The sequence below is a fragment of the Contarinia nasturtii genome, unplaced genomic scaffold (genome assembly GCF_009176525.2).
Source record: "Contarinia nasturtii isolate CC-2019 unplaced genomic scaffold, AAFC_CNas_1.1 Cnas_scaffold_1371, whole genome shotgun sequence".
NCBI classification, from domain to species: Eukaryota; Metazoa; Arthropoda; class Insecta; order Diptera; family Cecidomyiidae; genus Contarinia; species Contarinia nasturtii.
The window spans coordinates 4521881-4543613 of record NW_022198708.1 but is presented as its reverse complement, the minus strand read 5'-3'; the positions used below and the strand labels follow the sequence as shown (position 1 = coordinate 4543613).

Here is a 21733-nt window from a genome sequence, read left to right as displayed (position 1 = left end):
GTGATTGATTATGAACTTAATCGCATAAAATGACTTGTTGTCATGATAAATTACTTATAATACAAATATTATGCGATGTTAGTTAATAGTACTATATTTAGATTTGTTCTATTAACTTTGAATGTGATGCTAATTTTTCTTATTAATTCATGTGCCAAATCTATTGATCAAAACCGTGAAATTTCCAACAAAACGTAGTGAATTTGAAATTGAAATGTTTGATGCATTTCCACTGTTCATTGGAACTATTGTGGGAATTTATTATTATTTTTATGTGTGTCAAAAAGTGCAATTTTAATATTCGTTAATCAACCCACAATTATATAATTAATAATTATGAAATCATTCCCAAATTTAATAAGTATTTGTGAAAAAAGAGATAACATCTCGGGTTTACTCAATATTGTCCACACAGAGGGAATTTCCAAAGTAACGAAAGAGTGCAATCTCATGAAAAAAAATTCTACGATTAACATAGTGATACTAATACTACATACGGAAATACGAAAAAAACTGCAAAAAACGGGAATTTCCAAAGTTAATAATCAACAGAATTTATTGTAAATGTGTGTTTTTAACGTTGACAACAGAGTCTCCAGCTTATACGTAAAGTAAATTTATATAGCTGAGAATACATGTTATGCTAACATTAAAAGAAAATTTACTTATGTTTACGTTTGCCGCCAATTTGATTCTTTTTATTTTTATTAGTTTCGCCTCGTCGATTTTTTCCTTGTGAACGATTCCGTTTTTGTGTTGGCTTTCTTCGGAAATTGGCTCGACTGTTTTTAAGACGTTTACTCTCCCATTCGATTTGCTTCTCCGATGATTTATCTTGATTAAATATTTCACCAAGCGTACCATGTTTACTCGATTTACCAGTATCCTCCAACATTTCAGAGAAATCTTCGGCTGCAGCAAATAGCGAATTCATATCTATCGAAAATGGTTTGAATTGTTTAATAATGTATTCAAATCAAAACTGAAAACTATGAACAAATAATTCTTACTGCTTGTATTCTTTAGTTTCTTCTGGAAATCTTTGCTGCTAACTGATCTCGGGCGTTTAGCCTTTGGTTCATCCTCTGGATCTGAAACTTCAGCATCACTGTCTAGTTCTTCTTCACCTTCCTCATCACTTTCAAAGATATCCGAACCATCTTCATCATCATCGTCATCTTCATCAAGGGAAATCGAACCAGCATCACTGCCATCAAATTCATCGCTGCAAATTTAAAAGAGTTAAACATTTTGTTTTTGTGTCTGGATTTTTTTTCAACAAAAATTACCCATCGTCCATATCTGCCTTAGCATTGCCTTCACCATCTTCATCATCATCATCATCATCGCCATCACTATCCCAATCTTCACCATCATCTTCCGTCGTACCCTTTGCTTCGCCAAAATCGCCAAGAATATCAAATTCTTCATCGTCAAGACCATCTTTGCCTTTCTTTCCACCGAGCCCATCTAAATATGCATCAAATTCGTCATCGTCCACCGATTCGAAGCGGTCTTTTTGATCCAAACCGAGTGCTGCTTGTCGTGCACGTTTCTTATCCAAAAATTCAAAGATAAATTTCTCATCCTCGGTACAACTGGCTGAACTCAATTGCTTCACCGGTTTACCACGGCTTCCATGCGGTGTATAATTTTTATGATGGAACGCATGAACAATTGACACTGGTTTATTTTCGGCATCTTTCTTTGGATTCTTGAATGCAAAACGGTCCAGAAAATGTGTGAGCGAGAAATCAACCAATGGATCGCCATAAAATTTAATTGGTTTATCTGAATTTGAAAAGAGAGAATTATCAAGAGAATAGAATGAGTTGGATAAAAGCAAATAGATATATATATACCCTCAAGAATGTTTTGTGCAAAAACTCGAACGGTTGGATGATAATAATGCAGCAATGCCGCTAATTCGGTCCGTATGGAATATTCTCCGCCAGCGAATTCGGGTGCTCGGTGATATGGATCATAGCCATTTGGTTTGATTTTTGTTTCATGTTCAGTTGTGTCACCATGTTCATCGCTCTCAACATTGCCAACGTCATCTTCGATTTTCGGTGCAACTGCCAATGGAATTTCGATGCGATTGAGTTCACTTCGTGCCTTAATTATTTTACTTATTATAATCAGACAGCCGCATGTAATTGGTGCTGGCAAAAATAGTGCTACTTGTAGCAATCTCTTGATAAATGCCTGTGCTCTCGATTTATTTCGATCAACGTGAATGGCACGATGCACAATATGTAAAAATAATGCGGAATATTTTGAACCACACGTTGCCAACTCTGGATCCAATAGTTTTTTGTATAATGCATTATAAAATCGATTATGCTGATGTTCGGCACCCATTGCGGTTATCATTTGAAGAATTAATGCCAATGTCTGCAGTGACACTTTGATATTTGCAAAATGTACCAAACGATAAATTGTATCTTGTGTATCCTTGCTGATTAAACCACTGTCGCTGCCTGGTTTTGATTTATTCGCTTCAACAACATCAGTTATTGAGTGCTTCAAGCATAATAAAATGGCCTGCATTATTTTGCTGTTGATAAGACCTTTGTTGACCACCACTTTGAAAAATGACAACGAAACATTCACCAATTTTGTGCACACTTCAACATTGCCATGTGGTGCCAATTGTGATAGAAAACATAATGCAAAATGTTGTGCATGCTCGGTGATATTGTTTCGAAATAGAAATTTTTCAGTTTCATTCGCAATAACGCCACACATTGCTGGATGCTTGAATGATACTTCAGTCAAATGATGCAATGCTTTCGATGCAATCATTTTTGATGGATCACCCAATTTATTTACTAACATTGATAATAGCATTTGCTCCTTTTCCGGTGCATACGACAATAGTTTTGATGCACAAATAATTGCTTGTTTTTTGTTCGCCTCTTGACCACTTTGAATCGCATTTTGAATGTTTCGCAAAAATTCTGTGGAGAAGAAATTATAATTTTCACATTTTCTACTTTTTGTTTTTCGTATTCAATAGACACTCACCGAAATACTGATCCTTGATGATAGTCTCAAAATGCCAATATGCATAAATTTGATCTTTTGTCATTTTGTCAACGTTATCATTCTTTTTAAGCGCCTTCCAATCGGCACCTCTCAATGTAAATGACAACAATTTTCGATCGGGCGGCAAAAGTGCATTAATAAACAAATCGGTTGCTACGTCTGTTCGAAAAATTTAAAATATTCAAGTTTCAGAATATTAATTTAACATTATTTTATTCGCATTGTGGTAAATTACCTATTGAATCGGTGCTATTTTTGTTTGTGAGTTTTGTAAAACTTATGAGCGATTCAAGTGTTTCCAAATTTGCTAATGGATTTGACTGAACTAATAAACCGCCAGCATTGGCTCGATCTTTTGATGTACCTTTATGTAAGGCAGTCTGAAGCCATTTTACATCCGATGGATTGCCTACAAATCACATTGCGACTTAAATTTATTTTCATCAAGCATTCAATGCAACGCCACTTACGTTTCGCAAATGCTGTTTTCTGTTCTTCGTAACATTTTCCACAGTAATTTGTCAACTCTTCAATCTCGTTATTTTTCATTTCAACCAGTTCATCGGACGTATTGTATTCGGCAAACTGAAAGGACAACATTTATGGAACATTTCAAATCAAATCAATGCAAATCAAAAACCTACCGTTTGATACCATAATTTTCCAATTTCCAATGCATTTTTGCGATTCTTTTCACTCTTTTTCGATCCTTGATGTTTCTTTTCAGCCAGAACTTGTTTCGGTTCAACAATGACATCCGTTTCATTGTCTTCTTCGTCAAAAATTATGTGTTTACTTTTACCAGCAATATCACTCGATGAATTGTCGCTGTTAAAATTCACTTTTTTTGGATTCACGGATTTTGTTTTTAAAGCCATCGTGCCAAATAAGCATGAACCCCGTGTATGTATTTTTTGTAATGCGGTATGTTATTGTCTAGACTTTTTTGTTTCAACAAACGGTCGCACACGTGCACTTTGACAGACGTCAATATTCGAATTTCGAAGTTATACGATAAATTTTTTTTATTGATTATTTAACAAAATTAAAATGATTCGCAATATAATCCACCAAAAATAAAAAAAATATTTAAAGTGTGAATTTTTTCTTCGGTTGAAAAAACAAATTCATTTACATGTCTTACTACAAAATGAAAATAAATCGAAAATTAAATGTTATGTGAGTATGTGTGCTGCTACCATTGCCGTTGCTGTCAAATTCGATCAGATGCATAGCGCAATAATGTGATTTGTAACGTTGGCAACATTGTCGAAATTCAAAATGGCGAAAACTGCTATGTGACAACATTAGAAACTGAAAAATTGCCCGTAAAAACAATTTGTAAGAAAATTGCAGTACAATCGCTGACTACAGGCGAAGCATTTTTGTTGTAACATTTTATTTCATTTCAAATTCAAATGCAAAGAAAAAGTTCGCATAAAACATTTGAAATTTCATTTAAGCAATATGTAAATATCGAAGCGACTATAATGAAAATAAAATAATCCAAACAAATGTACATAACAACTGTTATTTTTTTGTTTCGCGACCGAACAAAAGAGTGAACAGAACAAGAGTATTTTAATGAAATATACTATATACAATAGTATACACACATAGTAAACGAAAGAAAGAAGAAAAAAAAAACATACAGAGAGAAAATCAAGACGAACATAAATTCATGTGCGAAATAAAGTGTACTCATTTTGTGTAAATATTTCTACAATTTGAAAAGGAAGGAAAATCAAACGAAAACAAAAATAGTGTTTCGGTTGAATCGAAACATTTCGGATTTGTTGTTTGCATCCAATTAAAAACAACACAGTATGGACAACAATGGATCTGGCGGAGTTTATGCGGCGGAAAAAATCATTAGAAAACGATATAAAAAGGTAAACCAAATACCATCCGAGTACATCTTGCGATAATCTAATTGATTGAATAAAATTGATGGTGCAATTTGTTTATGTTTTCAATATCATTCATTCAACTTCATCGTCATCATCGTCGTACATACACGTACTATGGGTGCATTGTCGCCATCTTTGTTTGATAAAATGTTTTTAGATCAAAATGCTGTCTTCTATTTTGCTAATAAATTTTTATTTTGTTTTTCATTTTATTGTTGTTCAATGAGAGTGGTTCGTTTCAATTTGATTTTAAAAAAAAAATGTAAAAGTGTCAGTGTTGTGTCGATTGCTATGACGGAAAAATATGTTATTGCTGAAATTAAAACCCGTCAAAACAAATCGAGTTCATGACATGTATTTTCATTTGTTTAGTGCTTAGTTGAGTTCCAATACATTTGTCACAGCATCCGAATAAATTCATCATATATTTGATTGGAAGAGGCGGTAGAAAAATAATAAGCATTTCGAGAGTAATTTGATCAATCGTCAATGTTACTGTGACAAACGTAATGGTATTGACTTTTTTGTGTAATAATATTGATTGATCGATTGTGTCAGTAAATTACTTTCAGTGTAGATGTTTGTCATTTCCTACTGTAGACTTTTAGTTAATGCCAAACGATCACTAACTACATTGAACCTATATTTAATGCATTATTTTTAATCAATAAATATAATAATTATAATTCGTTTCATTTTCATTTGTTTCATATAAAAACAGGGCAAAGTGGAGTACCTTGTAAAATGGAAGGGATGGACACCACGATATAATACATGGGAGCCAGAGGAAAATATTTTGGATACCCGTTTAATTCAAATATTTGAACGAACAAGTGATTTGATAGTGTCAAAAAAACAACACCGACCAAAGAAACGGGAACGCATTTTACAACCCGATACCGACGATGACGACGATGATGAAACAACAATCGGCGATCGTCTCGACAATTCGACGAGCCGTACGTATGACAACAGCCCATCATATAATAAATCGCACTCAATTGTGAATCAATCAATGGAGAAAGAACGTTCGTTTAAGCCAAAAAAAGAGAGTAAAACGCCTGCATCAAGTACGAATAATAGTAGCACCATAATACCAACAATAAAGGTGAATTCACTGTCTAGTAAACAACATTCAGTCGATTCAAAAGGCCGACAACCATATAATTCCAATGGCAGTACATCAATTGATATTCGATTAAAATCAGACTCGGGATCAAATCATCATATTAAGAAAACATCGCAAATATCACACCGGACATCATCAATTCTAAATGATGACATTGTCGATACGAATTCAAGTAGCAGCGATGATCAGCCATTGAGCCAATCGAGTGCTGGTAGTAAGAAACGTACAAAAACATTTTCAAATGCAACAACGACACCATCGACAACGCCAAACACAACCACCAAGCGAAAAGTCGAGGTGCTGTCAAAAGAATCGGGCAAAATTGGTGTTACTATAAAAACATCACCCGATGGACCGCCATCAAATAAATTATTATGTACAAATGTATCGGCCACACCGATAACTGTTCCAATTAAAACGGAACCAGCACCATTATCACCTGAAACGCCTGCCTCTCATCCTGAATCAAATACACCACCAGAGAAACCATCAACATCAACATCTATTAAAAATGAGGTGCCCACTGATTCACATCACAATCATAATCATCACAATCATCATCATTTGGGCGCATTTAAGTCAATTAATGCATTGGCTGGCGATGCATCCGTTCAAAGTAATCGAATTGAAAATAATTCAGAGACTGTAAATAGTAGTAAAATAGCAAATTCAGATTTTAAAATAGTTAAACGAGCGCCACCAATACCAACATCACCGCGACCGGCACCGCCACGACTCTGGATGCCCAAAACCAGTTTATCTGACCAAGTGATCATTACTGATGTTACCGTAAACAAAGAAACGGTCACAATTCGAGAGTGCAAAAAGGGTTTTTTTCAACAGTAAATTTGAACCGACGAATGAACGCAGAAATGAGACAAATGATAATGATGATGTGATGGTGATGATTATATTCAGTGAATGCGCACATCAGCCCATTTAAAAACATAACAGAAAAAAAAAACATTAAAATCAACTGAGTTTGAAAAATGTCCATACATACACATCTTCGTATATTTTGAATATATCAAATCCAGATATGCATTAACCAGTATTTATTCTAATCGTAATCAAACATTGTTATCAAATATTCGGTCAACATTTGACAATACAAGGATATAAGAAGGAAATGATCATGCGATCAATGAGATTGAAAACGGCACGACGAATGTAACGCTTTCGATGAAATGTATACATGCCGAGATCGACAGAAGGAACGACACGCCAAACGCACATTAATAGTGTGCGTTCGTATACATGTGTCTGTAAGAGGGAGAGAGGAAGAGAGCGAGAGAGAGAGAAAGAAGATTGAAGAAGGAAAATCTAACGAACAAAATGCTAACATGAAAGTAATGGAACAAGTCTTTAACAAAGTGGTGTGTCAATGGCTAATTTTATCAGGTAGTTAAATGTAGCCCAGATAGCACGGATTTTTTTGTTTCGCTTCACTCACTAAGTAGCTAAAAAAAACAACAAAGAATCAGATATACCGATTTAAATGGTTGAAAACCGTTTTCGATTTGTTAGTTTCATCAATCATAATATATGCACCCAGAACAAACAAACAGACAAGCAAAAAATGTGACAAAACATTGTAATTTTATTATATTCTTATTATCAATTATTATTATTATTGATTTATTGGTGACAAAACAGGACTACTTGAACGACTTGAGATGAAGAAAATAAAAGACACAATAAAAACAAAAAGCAAATAGATTAACTGAAATGCTATAAAATGAAGACGAATATAAGTGAGAAAAAAAAAACTAATTTATTTTAGTTGATTAAGTTTAAAATTAGTAATTATATTAAATGTAAATATTTGAATGTAAATCATACAAATAATAAATTCAAAAATATGCACAATTTTTTTCATGTTGGCCAGTTTTTTTTTTCAGTTTCCCCATTTAAAAAAAATGGCATTCTAGCTTGGCATGTATTTATGTATGAGTATCTGTTGATATAACCTGTGTGTAATGTAATCTGTATGTGTTCGATCAACAACAAAAATATGATTATTTTTTTTCTTTTGCAAAGAGACGCAATTACATTTTCGCATTAGAAATCAAATTGATATGAATAAGTGGTTGTCTTTCGTCCATTGGCGCTTCAAATATTTCAAACGCAATAAATACAGAGGATAAAAAGGTGTAAATAGCTTCAGTGCTAAATCATGTCAATCAACTCAATCGTGCATGCTACATTAATACATTGTCTATGAATTTCACGCAAAAAAAGAAAAGAGAAACATTTGAAAAAGAATACACACAATCGCAATATTGAACAGCAACAGTGAAAACGAGTGGAAGAAAAAAAAAGAACAATCACATCGTATCACATTTGCAACTGAATTCAAAGATTTAATAAAAAAATCCACATTCAATGGTTTCAAAAAGAGAAAAACATTATTTGTTTCATTATTCCATTCATTTCGGATGTTCGGCATCGTGTCTAGTCTATATTATGTGTGTGACACTGTTGTGTATGAATGTATGTGTGTTTTTCCTATTTTGTTTGTTTGTTTCAAATATTTCGGCTTTTTTTCTTCATCGTTCGAAGTTGGTGAATAGCGACACAGAGTGTGTTTCCCTCCATTTGCGCAAAACGCCATCGAACTCAAAGAATTCACGTGAACACACAATATACACTCACCACCACAACTAGCGTCATTTTGACAGTTCACTCAATATTGCTGTGTGTTCGCCATATTTATGAGCCATTCATAAGAGTGCTACAACAGAGAAAAATCATATTGTGTTTTTTTTTATTAAAATAAAAGTTTTTTTCTTACGCCGATTTAGTGCTTATTCCGATTTGTTTATGCGATAATCAATTAGTAGCTAATCATAATTGGATCGTTGATTACGCATAATTGAGGCACTATGTCATTTATTGAGAAAAACCCGTATTCGTCAAGCTATATTGACAAAAAGGAAAGCATTTCAGAGCAAGATTCACCTCGACGTCTCAAAGTGGCTTTGAAATATTTTGGATCGGATGAAAAGATTCACAACGATAGCCATTCGACAATAGATGCATGCACAAATAATCATATCGAAACAACTGAAATGAACGAAGCAGCCGCTGTCAATGAATCAGTTAAATCGTTCGATGGGATCGTGCCTAAGGTTAGACACACTAAAATTGTGCACTAAATAAAGAAGAAGAAAAAAAACCGTATATATGTGATATTTTGTGTATTGTATACAAAATACCAGGCGATATGGTGAATCAATGCAATTAAATTTGTTGTATATCTTAAACATGCACATCGCGCATCACCTATACACAATTTAAAAAACCGATTTATTTGTATAGTTTTTTTTTTGTATTTTCATTTTGTCGGCTGAATTTTGAATCCGATCGCAATTTCAAGCCCGTGACTACTACTATTTGTATATCAATATCTATCACACAAAAATCGCGTTTTAATTTAGTTCGAATGTGCTCTTCTTTGTGAATGTGCTTCAATATATTGCATTGGTGTCTGTCAACGATTTGTGTTTTTTTTATTCTTCTCACTATTATTATCATTGCTCTCTTGTGCATGACTTATATTTTCTGATATTATGTTATTTCATTTCTTTATTTCTTTGTGTTTTGCTCTCCCTCTCTCTCTTTCTCTCTCTCTCTCATTTCTTCATGTGTTTCATATGTGTGTGATATGATTATAACACGGTGACAGGATGATGACGAAAGATTCTGTTTTGATACGGACATATTTCGTGTTTATTGTAAATGTACCGAATGTCTGCAGTATCGTGAAGTTTTGATTCAATTAGTACTCGAAGACCATGAATACAACACGCTGTGGGATCGTTTGAAGGCTCTTATTCGAGAATTTTATGATGTTATTCCACAGTAAGTAAAGCAATGAATACAAAACAAAATCCCGCGAAATGATTCAACGAAAAATCAAAATGAGACGGAATGAATCAATTGTGTACTGGTGTAATTTTGTGTGTCTTTTTTTTCATTTATAGAAATCCAGTGCCGTATGAAAATTCAATGGATGCCAAGTACGAGGAGTTAATTAATATGCAAGCAAAATGGTTCACCGATGGCCACATTGATAAGCAGAAAAATATACAGTTGTCATTAAGCTCACAGTTGCCGCTTACAAATGAAATGACATTTATTCTGGTGTTTACAATGTGAGTTTGGTCGCATCACAAACACACAATTTATTCTTATTTGAATGTTAAATGCAACACTTTATGACCATATTTACCATATCTATGTTTATTCGTGCGAACAGGTTGTACACACGTGATCCTCATCAATTATTTCAATTATTGTGTATTCAATTGCGATGCATTTCGATTGCGTACAGTGATGGATTGAAAAAAATGCTAACAACCAATGGGGAGGATGAAACTCCAACCTATAATCCGGTTGAATTACTGATATGTATGTTCATACTTTTCACTTTTGATTTTTGTGCTACATTAACATTTCTGATCGTAACAATGATCGACTTTCTAATATCCGTTTTGTTTTTAGTCATCTTAGATGGTTATGATAAGTTTTGCAATACGGCCAAGAAATTATCGTCACTATTGATTGAATTGCAACGTGATCATTTGAAGGGTTTTTCATTGACATGGACAATACTAAATAAGCGCATGTATCAACGATATGTTTATATGGAAATTCAAGACCTAATACCGGAATGCATAATAAAACTAAAGGATTTGCTTGAACCGGAAGAGTACAGTACAATGGCACACAGACTGATTCGTTTCGATGAAGATATGACATCGACAACGAAAAATTGGTCACAAGTATGGTCATTGCTACAGGAATTTCATATGGAATTGGAAGATACGGAACGAAGAAAGCGAATAAGTTGTATTCAAGATTTATTGAAAGCGATTCGTGACTGTGAATTTGATTTTTCGCCTTATGAAAAACTCTTAAAACGGGAAAATTCCGAAAAAATGCAATGGATCAAAATGGAAAATCGTGATGAAGCCTGGGTTTTAACCGTCGACTATCTGAAGCGTGTTTGGCAGGAAAAGGACGACTCTCGTTTATATGCAAGTGTTCGAAATGAACAATGCATTACATGTGATTCGGAATTGGGAAGTCACTATACGTACGTATAATAATCGATTATTTTATTGGTTTTCAATTTTTTGTTTGTTTTATTTGTTCATCATTATAATATTCACATTTCATGGTTATTTATTTTATGCAGCGATTGTGATTGTGTGACTTGCTTATTTGCTGGTGGGCCTTGTAGCAATCAAGGAAAAGAGGTGCTTGAAAAATTCCACTGTACGAAGTGTTCATTTTATGATAAACTCGACTATATGGATTACATAAAAAAAGACATAAACAAACGGCTAAGAGGGACATCGGATAAATCACTGCCAAACACAGATGATGATCTAGATGATGAGATAACGTTAACAATGCTAGAAAATCACTGTTATCATCTGTCGTGGGCTGTCTTCAAACATATGCCATGTAATTAATAAAATACATTAATCTAGGATTTTAAGTTTGGATTTCATTACCATTTTGCATTCACATTTGGTTGCTTTTGTTCCCAAAACATATTTACAAACATCTAAACAAAACAAAGAAGCAATAGTTTATTTCATTTCATTTCAATAGCAACAATCATCTCATCCAAAAATTAATACTAAAACATACTTTATTCCGGTCTTCATGTTCTCCTCTCTTTTTCTCTCCACAGTGCGAAAGGTTTACAATGTAACGAATTTCAATGCGCGACATTTTTGTTCATTTCAAGATCCGCCATGCATGAGAAACGAATGTCGTGTTGCAACACATATCATCGCCGGCCTTTATCCGCTTAACTTTTCGAAGTTTTTGATAAAAGCCTATCAGCCACTAAAAGAAGAGGAACGCAAAGAGCTAATGAACATTCAAAAATTGTATTTTTCATATTTAATGCAAAAAATCAGCGACGATAAATCACAAAAAGTGGATATGCTACAGCAAATGGATCTATTATGGAATATCGATGATGCTGAGTATACACTATTCTGTGACATTGGTTCGGCGTTTGCTGAATGCTATTTGATTGATATGCCAATACCTGTACAGGAGTTGCTCGATTCGTGTTTCATTCTTGACAATGACAATGGTGACATTGAATTGAATACCTATTGGCTTGAATGTATCTATATGTTTAAAGAAAGTGATAATTCGCCGCTTAAGAAAATCGAAAATGATCCCAAAGTGCTGGAATTTCAATTACGCATGCAAATGGACCAAATTAACAGTATGAGTGATGTTGGTAAATTTTCTGCTGCCACAACAAAACTGCTGACAACAACCAAATTGCTGGAAGTTAAGAGTGGAAAATTAGAAAAAAACAACGATATTGATACCGATGAACTTGAATTTGCCCGTATCCGACCCGAATCGTATGAAAAATTAAAAGCCCTACTCGATGTTGTAAAACATGAATCGAAAAATGAGAAAAAATGTGATGACAATCTAACGAAAGAGTGTTCACATAATTCGACAGTCAATATAATAAAAACAAAGAAAACAATATCAATCAATTCATCGAAAGCCAGTGGTAATGCATCATCACCAACACCGTTCCGTGAAACAAAATGCAAAAAACATGATATTTGTGATAAAGAAGACGATTCAACATTTGGTGTAAACGATGCTGTCAAAATTCGCGTCAAACAACAACTTAATCAGTAAGTACAGTTGACATCTTTCGCATCTCAACATATAACATACATACACACACAATCCACTTTCGTTCAACCGCGTTCAACACAACAACAAACTAATCAACACCAAAATGCATAATAGATATCATAACCACAAAAGTGTGCCGGTTTATTGAAAGCGATTAGTCCAGCGCAAGCTAACGAATAAACCGTTCCCTCCAGATTTCTCTATTTTATATCGCTTGTCACCAAATTTTATATCGATCGCAACGATGCCAATAATTACAGTGTACATAAAAAAAACATATGAATTCGTTGAGTTTTTGTCGTTTGTGCGAAAGAAAATCTATTTTAACACGAAACAAAAATCAAATGTTTTTGTTGACACTTTATTGTGTGCGGTGTCAAACACTGTTTTTTTGTAGCATCAAGTTAAAAATCAACCGTCATTCGATACATACAACATCATTTTTCAATTCATTTTTTTAGAAACAAATATATTAATAATGTTAATTGTTTCCTTCGAAAATTTACAGAAAATTAGAAGCAGAGCTGAAGAGCCTGAAGAAAGAACACAGGTAGATTGAAAAAATATGAATTTTGCAAAGAAAATGCAAATGTCATTGATTGAGCGTCGTTTGACGAAAAAACCGTAATTTTTCATCTATCAATCTCTTTGTTCGTCTCTTTGGTAATGTTTATAGTGTACTTAAGGACATGGTTCGGGATCTTGAGCAAATCAAAGAAAATGATGACAGTCAATCGTTAGCAAAAAAAGAGAAAGGAAACAGCTCAAACAATGGCGCACATCACTGTAAGTATTTGAAAAATACCGTTTTTTCATGATTGCTTACTTGGTTTCAAACACTATAAGATTGAATATTACTGTTGTTTTTATCTTTTGTAGGTTGTTCAGAACACTCGGATTTATTGGATAATCAACAAAACCACCCCAAAATGTGTCATCGTGGTGATGGCCAGTGCACCTGCTACTACTGCACAATTTTTGGTCATACGGTAAGTTGAGAGAAAATATTTTCCCAAGCAAGAACAAATGAAAACGTTTGTTTCGTTCTATGTTGAACGATATTTTTCTTAAAAATTTGGTTGTTTGGTTTGTGTTTGTGTCGTTTGATTTGTATACGCTGATAAATATAAACAATTTCAGAGATAAAATATACAATGTTTATTGAATACAGAGAAAAACACACAAACACACACACGCACACAGACACATACGCACATACACACATACGTACAGGCAATCTTGTATACACGATTGACAATTGACAGTCGTCAAGCGCAAAGTGGTTGTGCACACACATTTCATAGTACACATGTTTAAAATTAAATTTAAAATAATTCCAAAAAATGGTTTGCCATTGTTGTTGTGTAAGAATTCAATGTATTTTCATTTTTTTGCATCCAGTATTTGTTCAAATAAACAAAAAAAAAAGAGTTTGAACAAATAAAAATGATGCAACATTTTAAAAGTGAACTTTTAAAGCATAATTGTTCATATGAAATCCCGATCAAGAATTATAATAACAAACATTTCATTTGCAATGTGTTTTCATTGAATTTACGACTTACAAATGATATTGACGGAGAACATTTTTTAACATTTTATTTGTTTGTTTCAGGAGTGCAACCATGGTAGAACAAATGAGACACGAGATCGTTTGCGAAAGCGATTACATCAAATCCACAGTAAGAGCTCAACAAAAACGATCACAACAAAAACCATAAAGAATCCACCTGGTGCTTTGAAAAAAATGCTAGCGTCAAAAGTGACAGCGACTAATAGCAGTGCCGGCGCAAGTGGATCACAGTGTCACATTTTACCGTCATCCATGGCAGCAACCGCATCAACATCATTATTGAAGCCAGTAGTTGAACAAAAAGAGAATAGCACAAATGAAATTCTCGAAGCTGCATTACGCGATGATTTGGGAAAAGTGATCACTGCCAATAATGCAAAAATGGCGTCTTCAAAGCCATCGTCGAGCAATAGTAATACAGCCACTGCCAACACGAGTACAATCAATGTGATCGATCCGAAAACGGCAAAAAAACGTAAAATAATATTGTCGAATTCCGGTGGTAAGGTCGAACATACGGGTGACTGTTGTGACACTGAATCCTGTGATGAAAAGAATAAGCATCGATCTGAAACGACTGCATCGAATTCTGACGCAGATTCAAGTTTGACGCGTAAAACTAAGCCAACACAACAGCCTGCCAACGATTTTGCATCGCTCGATGATATACTTGATTTTATCGAAGGCAACACAACCAATAAAAAAGACTCACAGAAAAAGGCCGCCAAAAAGGCAAAACAAAAACAAAAGAAGGAGGATGTTAAACGTATTGAAGAGCTAGAGCAACTTCGTGACCAATTCCATGATGCCTTTTTCAAGGAATTAGATGTTAAAAACGATCTGAAAAGTCTTCGTAGTATGAAAAAACGTGATAAAAAGAAAATTTCTGAACTCGACACAAGTATTAAAAAATATGGCAAATACAAAGCCAAAATCGAATCAAACATTCTGGAATTGATTGGCGTGCTGAAGGCAAACAATGCCGATTTTAAATTCGCTTATTTACCGACCAAGGAACAACAGCTGGAGAAACAACAGCAAGATAAACAGCAGCAAACTACACAAGGCAATCAACCGGTCATTGCCGAGGTGATAGGTATGTGTCATGATGAATTCGCTTCGCTTGAATTTGAATTTCGTGTTGAATTTGAATTCAATATTTTACATTTTTCTTTTATCGTTTTCCACTTTAAGGTGACCAAGTGAAGGCCCAGCAAGAAAAGAGCAACAACGTTCGGTTAATTCAGAATGATCAACGTCAAGAGACATGCGAATATACGCTTGATCAGTCGAAACGAATGGTAACCATTCGACGAATTAATGTACCGCATGCTGAACCACAAGTCACAGTCACGGCAAAAGGTATATCACCAGACAAAGATAAGCTGCTCTACACATTCATCAATGGCCAACTGATTCCAAGCACTAGTGTTGCATCACAAGCACAATCACAGCAACAAACTGCTTCGGTTAGTTCCGGTACAAGTGATAAGGTAACAAAATCGAAGCAAAATGTAAAAGCCGAACCTAAAGTAGAAGCTAAATCAAGTAAAAAACCTATTGAACCCACAATGCCTGATAAAAATACAAAGAAAAATGCAAAAGAAAAACAATTAGGTGAGAAAAATACAACAAAAGCCAACGATAAAACGAGTGGTCGCAAAACATCGCCGGAAAATACCAAACCGTCAACATCGAAATCAACAAAAACCACTACGAATACAAACACTGCCGCCTCAACAAAAGACAAAGACAAGAAGCAAAAGAAAGGCAAAAAGGATATTGACACTGAAGTAGATAGCATCACCAATTCCACCAAGGAACTGACCATCAACGAAGAGAAACCGAAAAAAGAAAAGAAAAAAGTGAAAGCAATTAAATTTGAATATGCCGATCCAAATTATAAAGTGAATCAATTCGATTTGTTGGACATGGACGAAGATGATGATTATTACATTGAATCGTCATCGGACGAATCAATTGAGAATGAACCGGTGCCTGTACCAAAACCAACGGTTAATGTTACAAAGTTGCAAACGCCAACGCTGTCACATCAATCGTCAGTTGAATCGCAACCCGCACAACCCGTACAACCAACACAACCAACACAAACCAACAAAAACAATAAAAATCAGCAAGCAAATAAGAATGCTAAGGCGATTGATACAGGGAAAAAGGGTAAAAACGATTCAAATGCAAAGGCACAGCCACAAAAAGCGGATAAAAAACCATCAACTGAGAGTAACACAGCACCATCAGCTAAATCACAGAAACTCAGTAACAATCAAGCACAACACACAAATGTGCCAACGAACAAACAAAGCAACGTTGACGATTCTAATTTGTCGAAGAAACAAAAGAAGAAATTGGAGAAGAAATTGGAGAAGAAACAACAGAATACGGCACAAGTACAACAACAGCCGAACACAGCACGATCATCGTCAAGAGCGGTAAGTTTTAAGAATATCCATTTTCAATCACTATTGTAGTGGTTTGATCGTTTGACGGATATACACCTGATTTGAATAACAAATAAAATGATAGGATCGATTTATTTCTGACATTTAATATATTCGTTTTTCCCCTATAACCAAAATAAGGATGCTGATTTCCATTCGATGAGTTCATCAATGCAAAGAATGCGCTTAGATTCTGATGCAAGTGATGCGACGAAAAATCAATCACCAAATACGGTAAGTGCAAAAATTCAAACACAAATTGAATGAAGTCGATGTTAATAATTTTCGGGAATCTTATGATTTAGAGTGCATCAAATGTAAGCATCATGGATCAATTGAATCGTGGAGTAAAGGTTGAAGGTCTTATGCTTCCACCAGGCATAACATTGACACGAGTCGACCCACAATCGGCAGAGGGCATGCGTGCCAAAAAAGAAGCGATCTCTCGCGTAAGTAATCTGACCATAAAAAAAACACCGATAAATCAGTTAACCGTTTAATTATTGGTAACATCCAATTCAAATCAAATTCAAATTTACAGATATCTCAACCAGTTCCTCAACAATATCAACAACCGTTGGAATATCAGCGACCGCCGCAATTCATAAGTGGCATGTCAATGCAGCCCAATGGTTTAATAATGGTTGATCCAATGCAGAATCTTGCGTCGTCCTCATCAACGACCGATCAAAACGCAGTGCAAACTCCGAATTCGAAGAAAAATCGCAAAAATCGAAAGAAAAACAAGAACAAAGCAGAAGAAGAGAGTGTCGACGAACAAACGAATCTTGTTACACTGCGAAATCCATTATTCACACCAGGCGATCCAAGTCGAACACAACCACCGGCACCAGTGCAACAACGAAATCAAATGGCAATGGGTATCAATCAACCGGCATCCATAACCAAGAACGACAATGGCATGTTTACCATTCGAAATATGGCCTTACAACAGGCCCTATCCAATGGTGCTGCACCAAATTATCGTTTGTATCCGAATGATCCGATTTATCAACCACAAGAAATGAATGTCGACAATTACTCGTATTTTTCGGGCAACACGGCCAGCAATGCGGTTACCAATCCAAATAATTCCACAAATCCAACATCAGCTAGTTCAGTAATTGGTCAAGAGGTTTTACAATCGAGCAGCTCACCAAAAGCATCGGCCACAGCAATCGGTAGCGAACGAAGCCTACGAAAACAACAACAATCATATGCAAGCATGAATGGTGGTGACATGTACAATAGCATGCATATGGACCAAAAACGGCCATACTCATCGTTTGATGTGAACACCAATTATGGTTTTAATAGTGATTTCATTGGACAAAACAATCCCGCGATTCAACAACAAAATCAATATTATCAACATGTCAATGGTGGATTTCCGTATGGCAATCAAACACAAACCGACAATACAACCAGTTTATTTGGTAGTCGAACACAAAGTTCATTATCGAACGCACATTGCTGTGATGATACTCCGCCAACGCATGATCCGTACAGAACAAAAACCGACGATAGCTCATTTTTCAAAAAGTTCGATGATGATTCATCGTTTTTACATGGCTTACATCCTGGACAACGATTGAACAGTGAGGTAAATTCACATTTCGTTAAGAAGAGTTTTTTTTTTTCAATTTCAAAATATTACAATGTGTAACATTTATTTTTAAGGTGACAATACATAATATCAATGACCCGAAATTCAATCGAAAACCAGCATCACTTAATTTAAGAGACGGTGTTGAAATAACACGGATCAATGGTCCCGATGGTGGTTTCACAAATCCAAATCTGGCTGTTGGCAGTCAGCGGCCGACCTCTTCTTCTATTGTTGTTGCTGCTGCTGCTGCGGCTGCAGCTGTCAATGATGATTTGAACAATAGTGCAAATTCTGAGTTTGGAGGTAGGTGTACATTTAGTTTTTTCGGTGGATGGATTTCAACTAAAACGGGCTGATTTCTTTGTTTCAGAAAATGTTTTTGTTCCAAACTCGGCGGTAAATCTCAGCGAACTTGAGACTGATGAGCGGGAAATTGAATCGTTCAAACGTTTTAACTACTATTACGAACCTCCGAAAAATAAACCAAAAGTAAATCTTGATGTGAAAGGCATTGTGGTAGCTAAAAAACAGCCTGCATCAAATAATTCCTCACCATATTTTGGCGAATTAGCTGGATCATCTCTCAGTAACACTCCGCGTCTCGACGACGACCTTTATCCCGAATTAAATGCATTTAAGTCGAATAGTGGCGATCCGACCATAGATCCAACAACTCGAATTCAATTGGACAATTTTTTACACGGTATCATTGGTGATGATCTGAAAACTGATCACAATTAGACTTTGATTGTATGTCAGAAATATGATACACTACACTTTACACCAAGAACAGTAACAATAAACAGAGAAACGAGATAAAATGAAAGAATATGTAAAAAAGAAAACAAACAGAAGCTTAAGGGAAGAAATCGAAATAAAAACAATTAAATCAATTTAGATTTGATTTTGAATGATATAAATCGTTTAATTTTGTTTGAATTATTTGTAGATTTTTTGAATTTTACCAAATGTAAACGATACTTGCTCTTATTTTTTAAGCCAACCATTTTTTTTTGTATTTGCAACTGGCATACACTTAACATCAAGCGTTCAGGATCGCATACATTTATGCGATACATTGAATGATGCATGCATCGTTTGATGCGAATCAAATAACGCAAACACAACGCTAACGATGTCGCTATGAGTACGGACCTGACAGCGCACGACGTGCTTATATGATACACGTAATGATGTGAATGTTCAATAAAGCAAGACCGTCGTGTGCTACTAGATCCGCACGTACAACGACAGCGTTAGCGTTATTTGATGCGCATGAAATGATGCATGCATCATTCAATGTATCGCATAAATGTATGCAATCCTGAACGCTTGCTTAACATAAAGTGATATTCGGCGTAGACAGCAGCGAGGGTTTGTATTTATACTGGATGCTGGTGTATAGTATACATTAATACATTACATTAATACATTATAGTTGCACCACTATAGATCTATAGATGCACCACTTACTAGTTGGCTGAAAAAATGTCAGACCATTTACTTAACTGTGTTACAAGTCGTTTTATTACCAACTTGTGGCTTTCGTTGTCTTTAGTCAATTCTTCCGAGTGATAATGACACGATAGTTGTAAGAAAAATTGAAAAAAAAAAAATGCGCTCAGCAACAGAATAATTACAGTGTCACTTGTATACAACAACAATAAAATTGTTTATAATAGGCTAGAGTTGTGAATGTAGTACGTTTCACAGTGGATTTGGCCGCCCGGACTTATAACTTGTACGTTTGATTTGGATGCGTTGTTGTTTGTGACAGTCAACGAATTATTGAATTCAAAGTGTGGAAGTATAAAAAAACATAATTTTTCCATATGGCCTCGAAAAAAATCCAACACCAAAATGTTTACAAATCAAATTAGTTCACTCGGTATTAATCTCGATTTGTTATATGAAGTTTTATGGTACCGTAACAGGCTCTAAAATGCATCCCAGTCTACATTTGAAGTAAAACCTTGTGAAGAAAAATGGTTGTTGTCACAATTTTACACTGAAACGGTTTTGGACTAGGGTGAAAATGACATTTTCCAATGTTTACCACTCAGTTTGCTCAGTTCAATTTCTCTGAGCAGGATTAAATTTATCACAACAGTCTATAAACAATGAAAACACAAAAGGTTGTAATTAAATATTTTTTTCTATTAATTATTTTTTTATTTTTTATGTAAATTTTTTATCACAAATATCATGTAGATTTTTTTTTGTTGCTGTTCTATTCTATCTGATTTTCATTTGTATCTGAGTCTCTTCAATCTACAATAATGATTATTATTTTTTTGAAACATTACAGGCATTTATATGTTTTTCCCGCCCCTAACTCGTATTGTGATACAACAATAATAGGGAATAATACAATAAAATTTATAGAAATCTCATCAACAGATTCACTTGGTTTCACCATTTCACAGTATGCAAATATCTAAATTTAAAAAAAATGAGAGTCAGTAACCAATTTTGTACATAAGATAGGCTTGCTTTTTGTCAATCGAAGGAAATTAAATAAAAAAAAAAGAAATTTCCCACGAAAAAAAAATATATATCGCATAAATATTGTTCTTTTCATTATCAGTTCCATTTTTCGCTCACAAGAAACAAATTTCAAAATCTTTGTAGAACTTTTTTCGTGTATCGTCGTTTTTGATTCGGATCAAAAATACTATACGCAAAAGTCTATAACGTTGACACTCTTACAAAAATTGAATTTGATTGCATCGATATCGAGTTATTCGTTTATCGTCACGCACTAAATGTTATTCACTAAATGTTAAATACTTAAACATATTTATTTGTGAATTTTAAAATATCTTGCTTCTAAAAAAACGAGAAATAATGAAAGTTTTGGAAGGGTTTTTATAACTGTTTTGTGTGTGAAGATCGCGTAGAAAAAATTAATCTTTAGTTGCACTGTAATAATAAATCGAATTCGCTTTTTCGAATATGTGCTTAAAAATGAAATCGAAATTTTAATTTAAAAAAACAATCGAATTGAATAAATCAAAATGAAAATTCCCGGACATTATTTTTAAGGTAGATTGGCAGACATTGTCAAACCCGGGGCTTAATTCACCTATATATAATATGTCATATCACATCATGGTTACTATTATAAGAAAAAAAAATTGAACTTGTAATTGGAAATGAATTACTAGCTGGGCACTGATTGCACAGAAAATGTTCTCCGAAGTACAGAAGAAGCATTATTTAAACTGAATCTCAAAATTGATTTTAACTATTGAATTTTTGATCTATATGTATTTGGTTGCGTGTGTGTGTGTGTTTTGCTTATTC

The 21733-nt window shown here is 34.5% G+C and overlaps 3 protein-coding genes across 3 annotated transcripts; 2 read left to right on the top strand and 1 right to left on the bottom strand.

Annotated features, from left to right (window-relative positions):
• Positions 1-529: 529 nt before the first annotated feature.
• LOC116345740 (CCAAT/enhancer-binding protein zeta) lies at positions 530-4117 on the bottom strand. The gene is made up of 8 exons (XM_031775389.1): positions 3696-4117; positions 3522-3636; positions 3287-3460; positions 3031-3210; positions 1863-2963; positions 1290-1791; positions 1011-1225; positions 530-936 (listed from the first exon to the last, which is right to left on the bottom strand). Exons 1-8 carry the CDS (start codon positions 3927-3929, stop codon positions 662-664), a joined length of 2796 nt encoding a protein of 931 aa, XP_031631249.1. The 5' UTR covers positions 3930-4117; the 3' UTR covers positions 530-661.
• An 85-nt stretch (positions 4118-4202) lies between these two features.
• LOC116345741 (polycomb group protein Pc-like) lies at positions 4203-7960 on the top strand. Its single transcript, XM_031775390.1, has 2 exons — positions 4203-4943; positions 5683-7960. Exons 1-2 carry the CDS (start codon positions 4878-4880, stop codon positions 6934-6936), a joined length of 1320 nt encoding a protein of 439 aa, XP_031631250.1. The 5' UTR covers positions 4203-4877; the 3' UTR covers positions 6937-7960.
• An 841-nt stretch (positions 7961-8801) lies between these two features.
• LOC116345609 lies at positions 8802-19310 on the top strand. The gene is made up of 17 exons (XM_031775084.1): positions 8802-9221; positions 9779-9954; positions 10077-10247; positions 10352-10503; positions 10597-11191; positions 11294-11565; positions 11798-12782; positions 13295-13336; positions 13463-13572; positions 13666-13775; positions 14402-15455; positions 15554-16809; positions 16960-17052; positions 17124-17267; positions 17360-18421; positions 18499-18730; positions 18798-19310. Exons 1-17 carry the CDS (start codon positions 8976-8978, stop codon positions 19166-19168), a joined length of 7071 nt encoding a protein of 2356 aa, XP_031630944.1. The 5' UTR covers positions 8802-8975; the 3' UTR covers positions 19169-19310.
• Positions 19311-21733: the final 2423 nt, after the last annotated feature.

Bases quoted from the DNA above. Each gene is read 5' to 3' on its own strand.
- LOC116345740 (XM_031775389.1), bottom strand. From the start codon at position 3,929: ATGGCTTTAAAAACAAAATCCGTGAATCCAAAAAAAGTGAATTTTAAC. The intron at 1,792-1,862 runs GTATATATATAT...TTTCAAATTCAG, and splicing joins TGCACAAAACATTCTTGAGG to ATAAACCAATTAAATTTTAT. The intron at 937-1,010 runs GTAAGAATTATT...CATTTTCGATAG, and splicing joins GAAACTAAAGAATACAAGCA to ATATGAATTCGCTATTTGCT.
- LOC116345741 (XM_031775390.1), top strand. From the start codon at position 4,878: ATGGACAACAATGGATCTGGCGGAGTTTATGCGGCGGAAAAAATCATT. The intron at 4,944-5,682 runs GTAAACCAAATA...ATATAAAAACAG, and splicing joins TTAGAAAACGATATAAAAAG to GGCAAAGTGGAGTACCTTGT.
- LOC116345609 (XM_031775084.1), top strand. From the start codon at position 8,976: ATGTCATTTATTGAGAAAAACCCGTATTCGTCAAGCTATATTGACAAA. The intron at 12,783-13,294 runs GTAAGTACAGTT...GAAAATTTACAG, and splicing joins GTCAAACAACAACTTAATCA to AAAATTAGAAGCAGAGCTGA. The intron at 17,053-17,123 runs GTAAGTGCAAAA...CTTATGATTTAG, and splicing joins AAAATCAATCACCAAATACG to AGTGCATCAAATGTAAGCAT.